Here is a 12503-nt window from a genome sequence, read left to right as displayed (position 1 = left end):
TAGTGTCTGTTATGAGCAGCCTATGTGCTCAGCATCTTCAGGCAGTATTGGGTTGGTGTTGTCCAGGTAGGAGATGTTAGATTTTTTTTTTTTTTTCATTTTCTGTCTTGGCATAGTTCACTCCTTGTGGGTTATTTTGTCAAGATTTAATCTCCGCCTGCTGTAAATGACCAGCATTCCAAACATTTGACGTAAGAATCCAAGCGCAAGCGATGTAGTTACAGTCACTGTGAGCAAGAGGTAGTCTACTAAAGGCACTTTGCTCAACTAAACAACTTACTCTTACTGGCTTTGCTTCATAATATAGTGACAGGCTAGCAAATGTGTCAACGGTGTTGTCATCACCATGTAATTAAAACAAAACTTTAAAAAAAACATTGCAAACATTACAATTAAACATGAACACATACGTTTCTAGACCAGTTTTGGTGGTGTCCATCTACCACTCAAATTTAAGATTGTTTGATTATAGTTTGATGTATTTGCATTTTAAACAAGCTAGAGAACTGGGTTAACATCCAGCACTTAGTTGAAATACAATATTTCAACAACAAAATCACTGCAACGCCTGCTCACGGCATCAAAATAGTTTGTTCCACATAATCGCCTCCACCGCTTCACCCCTGATTGGCCACAGAGCGCCCTATTTGAACAGATGATTGTGTTGCCTTCCTGTGACATACAGACAGTAAAGTCATGATGTTAGTTATAGATACCAGTTTTGTACCAGGTTTTCCAGAACCATTTACATTCTAGCACTTAGTACCTTTGACAGGGGATGCTGTTGTGTACCTTACACTGAAAAGATGTCTCTGTACGACTTCTTTTTTCGAAAGAGGTCTCCACATGACCTCTTTACATCTGTGAAGCCCTTTGAGACTTCGGTGATTTAGGGCTATACAAATAAAATTTGAGTGATTATTTGATTGATACCTTACAAACACTTACGATCATTATCAGTGCCATTATATACAGTATTTTTATAGTTGTGGTTTTAAATTGTGTACGTAGTTTGTGTCAGCTGTTCACAGATTGGACGTTAATGAACAAATGTATTATGTTTCCCTTTCACAAAATATACAAAACAGTTTCATGAATCTTGCCTGGCAAGGAGCTCAGCAACCTCTCCACCAAGAGGTCTCCACATGACCTCTTTACATCTGTGAAGCCCTTTGAGACTTCGGTGATTTAGGGCTATTCAAATAAAATTTGAGTGATTATTTGATTGATACCTTACAAACACTTACGATCATTATCAGTGCCATTATATACAGTATTTTTATAGTTGTGGTTTTAAATTGTGTACGTAGTTTGTGTCAGCTGTTCACAGATTGGATGTTAATGAACAAATGTATTATGTTTCCCTTTCACAAAATATACAAAAGTTTCATGAATCTTGCCTGGCAAGGAGCTCAGCAACCTCTTACTCTAGAATTGACCCTGGTTAAACATATTCATCTTTGCTTCGCAGTACCTGTGCCTGTTATCTCTCGTGTACAAATCACTTTAAAATACAAAAAGAAAAAAAAAACTTAAAAAAAAAAGGGAGTAACAGATTTTACCAACAGGGCGACTTGAGCCAAGCGCAGGCGCTACTGTGGCTACGGATCTGTGAAGCCCCCCACCAGCAGCGGCAAACAACATCAACTACTGATCATATGAACTACCACTACATGAAATTCGAAATTATTTGGAGCAGGAGCGAGGAAGAGCCCAAGTCACAGAGTGTATTATGGTGTGTCGTTCTCATCAATGAATGCACAAGACTATGAATTCTCAATCTCAATCTCAAACCATTTTACTACAGAAAACAACTCACACACCCCCATCAAACAAAGTCCTCCATTCAGTCCTGTGGTACACTTAATAAAGTGCATTGTTAAGTGCAGTTCATTTGTGTTTAAATGGTAAATTAAAGACAATTGCATCCAATTTTCAAGAACTTTCTAAATTGAAAAATCTTTTTTTTCAGTAATGTTTCCCTTTTATGTGCAATATCATTCAAAACCATCATTATTTGCTTGTTGTAGGTTTTTTTTATACAGAGTTTATGTTCAAACTGCAGTTTACATCATATATTATGTAGGACTAAAACGTCTGTCTTGATTTAATGTTGGTGATTATGGTGGTAATTGATGTTATGTAGGTGTTATGGTGGTAATAGTGTAAAAGAGAGAAGCGCTGCCCTCTTCCATAGGTTGCCATACGCTACAATTGCCCGGCATCCACAATTATCACTCGCAGGCAGCCAAGTTAATCAGAAGAGATTAACTTCCGGTTTTTAGTTTCAACATAAAACATATTTGGAAACAATGATCTAGTATCAGTTTTGTAACATCACATATTTTAGAGACAGAAACCTGCATCGCAAACATATATTACCGTGGAAATTCCGCCTGTATTTGGTGTTCTGTGATTGCAGAGATTAGATAAGAATTTTTTTATAAAATATGATTAATAATATCTAACACGACCATTATGATCATTCTTAATAACTCCAGTCTCCATGTTAATATGATAATGTAATAAAATCCAGAACTGTTATGAATTGATAACATAAAATTAGACATTATTCTTAAAACTAAAATGAATAACTTCCGGTTTTGTAATCTCGATTAGCTTGACTCAGATCTCGCTGGGAGCTGGAGAAGCTTGAGTAAAGTCCGTGTGCCTTCCTCTAGCAGAAAACGGAAGACAACCGACCACAGGCGACACCGATAGGCAAGCTCATCGTGCTCGTGGAACTTACTTTAACACATTTTCACGCCATCGCCGTTGCTCCGTTCTTCTCAGTCAAAAAAAGGACTTCAGTCGCTTTGCCCCACCACCAGATCAAATAGTAGTAAACAACAGCGGTATACAAAAAAAAAATAAAAAATAAACAACGGATTGGTTTTGCGTGAAATGTGTGCCCGATTGCTCCTGGTCAGGGTTTACAATCTCCCACTCTGAGGTGTAGTTTCTCTTCAAGAGGCGAGGAATGCAATCTGGGCATCAATGTTTCACTGGGGAAAGTGGAAGAAGAGGATGGGAGCCAATAGTTCTTCAAAGAGACCCGTTTTTGACGAAAAGGAAGATGGTAAGCGATGACAAAGTGCTAATTACACTACCTTCGGAGTTTTTGCCGACTCTTCCCGTACACGTATTTTTAATTTACATTTGTTGTCATCATCTGCATGCAATAAGCGTTAGCTTGATAGATTGTTGCTGCCTACAGTGAGTTGTTCAAGTTTCTTTTGAATTAAGTGAAACTGTTCACCCATTGTTTTGAATTACAATCACAATGTCGCGTTTCCCTCTCTGTTTATACATATAGTACAATAAGTGCAGCATACAATCCACCAGCCAGTCACTGAAACATATGCCCATGCTTGAATGAATCCTTTGAGATGGGAACTGGTGGAGGACAGGGAGTTAATTGCATAATTAAGGCAAGATTAGTGCCATGCATGGAAGTAATGTTAATTCATGATGGCTTGTCAGTGAGGAAAATAAGCCTCTCTGATGTCCACTGCTGAATTTTGATGATAAAGTACAGAGCATCAGTGTTCTACAGAGTTAAAGGAGCAACTTGAGTAGCTAAATGAGGTCATTTCACCACAGGGATGTGGTCATATTGCCATCACAGCTTCCAAAACAGCAAGAATAACCCATTGCAGCATCTTTTTTTTATAGGCAATGGCTGGAAAATAAATATAAATAAATATTATATGCATGTATATTAATTTATTATATGTATGTGTAGACAACCATTCACACTCCCAATCACACCTAAGGACAATTTATTATGCCCAATACACCTGCCATGCATGTTTTTTGGAGTGTTAGAGGAAGCCTGACCTGGTCAGGGATCCGAGTTGACTGGCAAATTGACTGGTAACCAGTTTAGGGTGTCTATCGCCTACTGCCCAAAGTCAGCTTGGATAGGCACCAGCAGGCCAGCGACCCTAGTGATGTTAAGCCAAAACTCCACTAGACTCACTGCTTAGCGCTTGAGTCTGGTAGACAAACATGCAGAACTTCCTGTACATGTCGGGAGGACTGGGGTGTGAGCAGATAGATCAGAGATGATTTTCATGCAAGAATGGGTAAGGGTGAAGGGTGTTGGCAGATTGCAGAGTGACCTAGCATGGAGAAATGGGTTGGGAGGGGTAGCACGCTCAGCAGCATAAGTTTAGAGGTTGGAGCCTCACTGAAAACACTCTGCAATGTGTTGAAAAAGAAAGTTTGTGCCCCAAAATAGTGTCATACCGCCATACTACAGTTCAGAGATCACTGGACATGGGACAGAACGGTACGGAGGGTTTTACTAAACATATTTCAGGGTTTTACTATACATATTTCACACTGTATGCATGATCGCAAGCGGGGGGGGGGGGGCGGTGTTCCGGTTTTCGGTCCCTATTAACCTAGAACAATTAGGGATTAATGTAATTAATGCATTCCCACCTACAGACTTCTGTCAAATGAGAATTCCGGAACCCGGAAAAAAATGTATGCATTACATTTTCAATGACATATTACATTAATGATCAATCCCTTGCAACGGAACCTCCGGTACACGGAACTCAGAATCTATACGAAGCTCGCAGTAGGGTAAATGCTGAAAGTTCCCGCTTGATACTACGGAATGTGTAGTACGCAGGCAAACATGTTAATATGCAAAAAAAACAAAGCCAACAACTCAACATTAAAAATACGGTACAATATACAATGCTGTATTTATGTACACTGTATTGGCGTTATTTTATAAACAGTACAGTATTTGTTATTGCATTTTCCAGTATAGTGTTCATATACCGTACATGTTATGAATACTGCACTTTCTGTTTAATAAATGGGTTTTGGACAGTATATTTTTGCATTTTATTGCTTGTGTTGTTACACATGTACTGTATTTCGTTAACATACTTGCACGTTTGCGCACGACATGTACCGTTGCTTCCCACAAAAGGAAATTCTGTTATAAGGAAAGATTGGACAACGCAAATATGAATGTGTCATATTAAGCAGTAAGTGTACAATGTGAAGCTGCCATGATGCCAGCAGATGTCATCGAGTAAGATCCTTCTCACATTCTGGACCAGTGGGTCCATTCCAATAGAAGCACCGCAGTGGAGGTGGTCCATCTCAGAACCTACATAAGATTCATGTCTTTTTTGGGCTATAAATTGTGCAGGATTAGTCACACGTCATCATGGTGACTCCACCAATGTGGACTGACAATATGCATCAATATAAAAAATTGATATAATGAAGGCATAAAACAATATATTGTTCCTTTTAATGGGATAAAAAGTATAACATTAGATTTGCGGGTACAAATACTCAGATTTTAGAACGGCAGGTCGATATCAGTAAATACCACAAACGACGGATTTTGAAGACTTTATTTTTCTTGGTCTGGTTGTTATCTGTTTGTTTTCGTGCAGGTTCCTGGCCAGCAATTTGGCCTTGGCAGAGCTCAATATCTCTTGAGTGCTCTTGCTAATTCATTTTCTTTAATTAGGAAGGGGTACATCAGCATTGAAAGTTATTTACCGTTAATGCAAGTCTGCTCTCCTTGAAAACTTTCAAAGTGAGGATTCTGCAGTTTGTTCCTTTTGTAAAGCAGCGTATTCTCTTTCATCTTGTTTCATCCGATGCACTAATAAGAAATGGTTAAAGAGGCAAAATGTTGGAAATCATAGGTCTGTTGCAAATCTCTTGAGGAAGAGCATGTGGTCTAGATTTGGTAAAAATAACAACTGGGGTGGCAGTAGCTCAGCTGAGCTTTGGAACCAGAGGGTCACAATTTCAGTCCCACTGCAGAGAAATTGAATAATTTACATCTGGTTATTGGAAGAATTCTAATCTTCATCATGACTGCTTTCGAGGTACCCTTAAGCACCCTTACACTTCTATGACATTGCTTGTTGCTTTCCTGCCTGCCCAATGCCATTTTAACATAGGGTGCCATCCGATGCACCAAATTTTTGCCCATTGCATACCTGCATACCAGTTATTTGCATCTCTGTGGATCCTCCTGGAGGAGCTGAATGAATTGGCTAGGGAAAGGGAAGTCTTGTCTTCCCTGCTGAGGCTGCTGTCCCCTTGACCCCACCTGGATAAAGTGGAAGATAATGGATGGATGGTAGGAACTGCAAATATCTAAATAATATGGGCTTCCTATCAATTTATCAAGCTGACATATTTTAAGAGCAATTATGGGGGTGTATTTTAACTTTTTGTATACAAATACTTGTTTAAGGATTCAGCAACAAAATTGAGCACATAAGTGTGAGATTATCTGTTTTCTTGCCCAGTTCACTTTACAGCGCAAGAGACCATTTTTTAATCTTTGTGTTGTTTCATACTTGTTTTATTTCAGGGGATTGTTAAAATATGCTTGTGATGATCGTGCTGTATATGGTTGTGTGCTTAAATTTTAGTTGTGTATTTTTGATGTTAAAGCCAAAGGCAAATTTCCACTTATGTGGACAATAAGCTTTCATTCTTGGTTTGTGCTCTTGTGCGCGTGTGTCTGCCTGAATGTCTGAGTGTGCGTGACTGCTCTTCCCGTCAAGGATAAGTGTATGAGGCAATGAAAGCAGATTTTGTTGAGGATAAAGATAGCTGCGGAGAGATGGCTGATTACTCGCACTGAATGTTGAGACATCCACTTGCTTTCATCTCTGTTACAACTCCCACTTTCAGTGCTTTTATTGAACTCCACTCTGTGGCTGCCTGCAGCTACTGGCCTCTTATAGAGACCATCATAATTGGCCATAACCAAGTAGTGTAATATGTGAGGAATGCTGTCACGACTCCGATGGCAGTGTTATCACATATGTAGGGCTATAATTATTGATTATAAAAATAATTGATTAGTCTGTCAATTATTTGGTCGATTGAGCAATGGATTAAATTTTAAAAAAGTGTTGACAGCTGACTGTACAGCTGTTTTGACTTAAGGTTCTGTTACAAAACTGAACAACTGAAAAAGTTCAAATGTGAAATATAATTGTTCAAATCAAGCAAAATATATATGTATGTATAGGACAATATGGCTTCCAGGTTGGAATGGTGAGTTTTGACACTTGAATAGGCCGATTGTAAAATGTAAACATTACTAAGAATGAAAATGACAAAATACCTTTGAAAAAAATAATTCTCCAGCATTTTGTTATCTCTAGAGGCTCTACTAAAGTTTAGCGCCCTCTTGAAGACAAACATTCATATTGCACCATGTCAAAATCTAGATAGGTGAATAACTGCAACTTGGAAGGGCACAAGAGAGGTGCGTAAAGAATCGACTTAAGCACGAATGGGGGAAAATAGGCACCCAAGTGCATTAGTTGGAGAATGGCATGCAAACAACAAAGGAGGGGAATGAGGGCTTTTTCATAATTAATCTCCATTGTATGTTCTTAACGTAGACTCGTAATTTAAAGGCTGAACACACACGCACACACACGCACACACGCACGCACACACACACACACACACATCAGTCACATTCTAATAAATGAAAAAGAGCTTGTATACCGCTGACTGTAGCCATGGGCACATTTCACAAATGAACACTTTTTAAAAGAGAAATATTTTGGAATTTTTGGTTAAAACGGTTGCCAAGGGTCTAAACATAATGTGTTTGCCAAAACACCTCAAAGATTAAAAATCATGACACATTTTTCAACCAATTCAAAGCCTTGTTAGAACAAAAGACAATCCATGCTGTTTTTGTCCTGATTTGGCCTTTTTCTGACCAAGGATTTCAAATGCCAGACTACAGTACATTAATATCTTCTAAGATTGTCCTTTTATGATTGTTCATTTGTGGAAGCTTTCGAATCAGCAGAATTTTCCAGTGTATTTTGTTTTTGTTGAGAGCAGAGCAGACACAAGATGGCCAAAACTGTTAAAGGCTGGACTCTTTCTTTAGTTGTGAGATTTGTCAAAAAAAAAAAAAGTACAAGTCTTTTAAGATTTTAAAACTCTTTATAAGATTACTAGCCCAAGATCATGATGACCACAGGCATAGCTAGGGGGTTTCTATTGGCTTAGCATACTCAGATTGGAGCCCTGAGAGCCCCAAAGTGCTACTTATTTATAATATACATGCATACAATTAAATAACATCAATAAATCTTAATATCTAAATATTAAAATCTCAAAATCTTAAATCTTAATAAGATCAAGTGTCTACCATTGCAGCGTAAGGTAAACTGGAGTCTACCGTGCTATCAAGCTGCTGGGGGCAGTTTTTCGTTTTTAGCAAGAAATATATTGCTTCTTTCAGGCTATCCTAAATCCAGTCCCACTGCTGCAATTACAGGACTACTGTAGATTCATTTTGGGGAAAAAGAAGACAGCGGCTGACGTGCTAATTCTTGAAAAGGAACCTGATTTGAACTGTAGGTATATTTTTGGCTACAACATGAATGCAAATAGAGAGCAATTATTAAATCAATACAAGTGACAAATCAAAATGCTCTAGATTGTAATCCTTCTCAATAGGTATGTTGAACGTCTCTGAATTTGGGGGTGCTTGTAGATGTTTAGGTCTTTTATGTGTAGCATATTGCAGAGATGAAGTCTAACGTTAAACAGCATCACCCTCAGAAACCAATTATACTGGATTTCACTTTTCTTTCCTTCCTTTTGCATCTTTTTCTTGTGAGTTTCTATAGAGATTCATCTTTCTGCTTGTTTTTTTATGTCCTATCTGTGAACTGACTTCACCTATGTCATATGCAATCAAGTCAACTATATTTAAATAGTTTAGAAAATGAACTGGAGTTGCCAACAATGCAAAAGACGTTTCAAGAGAGTACACACAGTAACACCCATTCCCCCTATCAAATCGGTCCCCTTGGAAATCACTACTCATAACAACAGTTCCTCTCACGGGTGAATCATGTACTACAATGGTGATTGTCCAGCTGTGTGCTCCCAAACACACAATTTCCACTGACCGGTCGGCGCAAGTTCTAAGGTGGGCAACCAGGCCCGACTGCGAGGAGAAGCTTGCCTGAAGGAGTCTCCTGGCATTGTGTCATTGTGTTAACTTAACACTCAGCATCTAATGTATCATGTTGAACCTGAAAGGGATCTAACTCTTTGGGAGGGCTTAGGGTAATAAATTAACATTGTAACATGGATAAAAGAATCAAAAAGTTAGATTTCGATGATACGGGCCCTTCACCTTTTCTTTTCCGTGTCCATCTTGAAAATATCTCCCGAACTTTGAGGAAATGCAATACTCCTGAATTATTATTAAATTATGAATATATTTAGGACATTATATGACATTGTTTTTACAAATGGTATGGAAAATTTTGGACATGGAACTTTTGGGGGGGGGGGGGGGGGCAATTTAGTGTACAAAAGCCTATATAAGTGCATTCCATTCAACATATAACTGTATGTACTTACACACTATATTATGTATTGCATCCTTGTTCAATACTTCAATATTTCTAGATCAAAGACAGTTACTGGTTACTTTCATGAACAGCAAACATATACTTCCCAAACTACAGTACTTCCCTCTCATCTTTCAAATTCCTCCTCAAAGGACAAATTTACTATTTCTATCTCACTCGCACCATACATGCTAACATTTTTTGTTCTTACTGTGTTTATTTTACTTCTATAGACTTGGCTGCAGAATTTAGATAACTGGCACAGAAAATTACATAAGAAGCCAGCATGATTTTCCCAAGTGGTCCACAGTTTTTGAGAGGGTGAATTCTTGTGCCTGCTTCTTGCACATAGCCCAAAGTTAAAATAGGATTTGATAATAATGCTTTCATTTTATTAGTACAGATAAGGAATACCAACATAATCTACTTCCATTACGTTGGCGCAGGTTGCTTGGAACATTACATTATTTCAGCTTGGCATTTACTTTGAATGTGTTTGAAAGAAACATAGTATTTTGGAGTATGTAGTGCGGAAATCTCTGGTAAAGAGACATTGCTGTTTCAACCAAGTTGTTCGTTAAGTAAGGTTGGAGGAAGGTGACTGTGCTCTTCACATCACTGCTCAAGGACAAGGGAGTACGGCCAGTCTGTGGCTCCTCCCACCAAGCTCCTTGTTTTTGAGTTCACTTGTGTTGGGCTTGCCGAGGGGTTTATGTTTGAGTTGTTGTGTGGAAGGGAAAAAAAAATAACATCAGGTTAAGAAAGTCATTTAGCATGCACTTCTACACAAACTGTAATAGCAAGGTTACTGTAAAACCGATGTTTACATGCATCTAAGTCAGTAATCACATTTGCCTCCTACTCTAACCATATTTTGCTTAACCCCAGGCTTCAAATTTGATTATTTTAGAGGCACAAGCACAACTAATAATCTTTTATTTGATTATGTTGCCTATGAAAAGCTGCAGTCTTAAGTCTTCTTCATGTTGATCTGCTTCTGTTGAAGCAGTTTTCCTTCATTTGAGGGGTTTGCTCTACTGTTTCAAGTGCACAGCTCACTTCATGTCTGAAAAATAAGGCTGCACTCACAGTGCTGTCATACAGTATCTTAATTCTAACCAGATTTGTCCAGATATATAGGGCGGACTGTTCCAAGTGTTTTTAACAAGTGTCGGAATGAGAGCTGACCCTACACCAACCAGGCCACATTATTGATCCATCTAACAAGTTGTTGTAGCAACAATGTCAGAATGAAGACATCATGCAACAATGATAACGGTCAGTGTGAACAAATTCACATTCAGAGTATATGTCTGACCACGCCCAAGGAAAATCATTGCATGTCGTACTTTGTTTGGCGCGCTAAAATCTGGTGCAGTGAAGTTATATTACGTACTGACATCACAAATAGTAAAAACCGATCTGTGAGGTTCATTCTGTCAAAATCTTAAATGAAACGGCCTCTCAAATGTGGCCTCAAGGCGTCCTGCAAAAATTGGATTAAATGTACTTTGTGACTATTCAGACTACAAAAGAGCCTTCTAGTTTCAATCTCCATGGGCCACAAATCCGTTTTTGGCTAGCAGGCTGAACAAGGCCTTAGACTTTTATATGCCATTAGAACATGATTCTTCTAAGAGAAAAACCATTTATCCGTTGCACCCTTGAATAATTTTTATACAAATCATGCATTCATTTGTTGAAAACATTGCTATATGTAAAGTATGTTGAAAGACAGAATTTGATGTTAAGGCAAACATTGCATAACCGTTATGATTTAGGACCGTGAGCATCCTCCTAATTTAGAAGCAGGGTTTTTTTTCTGACACTCATACACAATACCTGGGAGTGTAAACACAAGTTTCATATTGGGGCCAGCACACACCAACATTGAAGTAGAGGCTTTGTGATGCTGAACTTGCTCTATGTTAGCAGTAATGTGTGTGTCAGTTTGACCATTCAATGGCCTGGTGCAATTCTAGATTATTTTTACCTTTACAACTCTTTATTCTGATACATTGGCTCCCTCCGGTAAGCACTCCATTAAAGCAACATTTGCCTGATAAACATTTTCTCAAATTGTGTTGGGGATGAGTCACTGATGGTGTTTTGGTACATTGGTCTGGGTTCCCGCTGAGAGATGATTCTAATGTGAGTGTGAACGGTTATCCTGTTACTTACTAGCGACCAGTTTATTGCTGAATAATTTGGCATAATAAGACCTTGTGTCTGTTCAATTTCCCTTTCAGACAGAATGTATATTATGATTCATGAGTAAATGATGTGTTGTGATGACCCTAATGAGTCAACTAAATTATAAACTGCTTCTTGCCCAAAGTCATCTGGAAAAGGCTCCTGCGGCCTACGAGTTGAACAGGATGGATGAAGTTAAGTATTAATGAATTGGGTAACTACACTCTAGTTCAGAGAAAGAACTAACAGACAATCACATCTTTAACTGTCCAAAAGTTTGAGTCTTCATTTTTTTTTTTTTTTTAAGTGATCCTTCTAGTGACTGAAAACAGCCTTCTCGCTTCCACAAGAAATATGCTGGGTTCTGTACCTGTCTGATGTGCTGCTTGTCCAAATAATGTCTCCTTAAATGGAAGGATACTGATGCTCTCAAAAAATCATAGCCTAACTTAATGAACTGAAGCATAACACATTTTTGCATATCACTTTATTATTACAGTAACAGTCCTACGCTTTCCTTTGCGAATCTTTGTGACTGCTCTTTCTCCTCATGTTCTTGGATGCCATTTCCTCCCACTGACTCCCACCACACAACAAATAGATCCTCAATGTAACCATTTGTAGACAGACTTTAGGTTATGGCATTTAAATAAAGGATCAGCACCCGTTTTGTCACTAGGATTAGAAATAGATGCACTTCAATTATCGTACAAAATGGTTGTGGCAGAATTGTTGTTTGACTTAGCAAATGTCAAATACCGCACACCACATTGTAACAGATTTGTGTGAAAATTACTTTCGGGTGATCAAGTCTAATATGGCCAATCAGAAGACTATATGAGTTACAGTAGAAACTGAAGTAGCTCACATCAGCTGAGTGGTTGTAAGTTTTGTGAAATCCCT

At 38.4% G+C, this 12503-nt stretch overlaps 1 protein-coding gene across 3 annotated transcripts in view; it reads left to right on the top strand.

Annotated features, from left to right (window-relative positions):
* The first annotated feature begins 2659 nt into the window (after positions 1–2659).
* The window catches only part of stk32c (serine/threonine kinase 32C), a 50986-nt gene continuing 41142 nt past the window's right edge, over positions 2660–12503 (top strand). For all 3 annotated transcript variants that reach the window (XM_088421667.1, XM_088421666.1, XM_088421665.1), the window contains exon 1: positions 2660–3079. In XM_088421667.1, coding sequence (XP_088277793.1) covers positions 2981–3079 — 99 coding nt within the window. In that variant the 5' untranslated portion in view covers positions 2660–2980. The remainder of the gene's footprint in view (positions 3080–12503) is intronic.

This window comes from Hippichthys cyanospilos, chromosome 8, assembly GCF_059441005.1.
Source record: "Hippichthys cyanospilos isolate Australia breed blue-spotted pipefish chromosome 8, RoL_Hcya_1.0, whole genome shotgun sequence".
Taxonomy (NCBI): Eukaryota; Metazoa; Chordata; class Actinopteri; order Syngnathiformes; family Syngnathidae; genus Hippichthys; species Hippichthys cyanospilos.
This window is presented reverse-complemented; position numbering and strand designations above follow the sequence as displayed.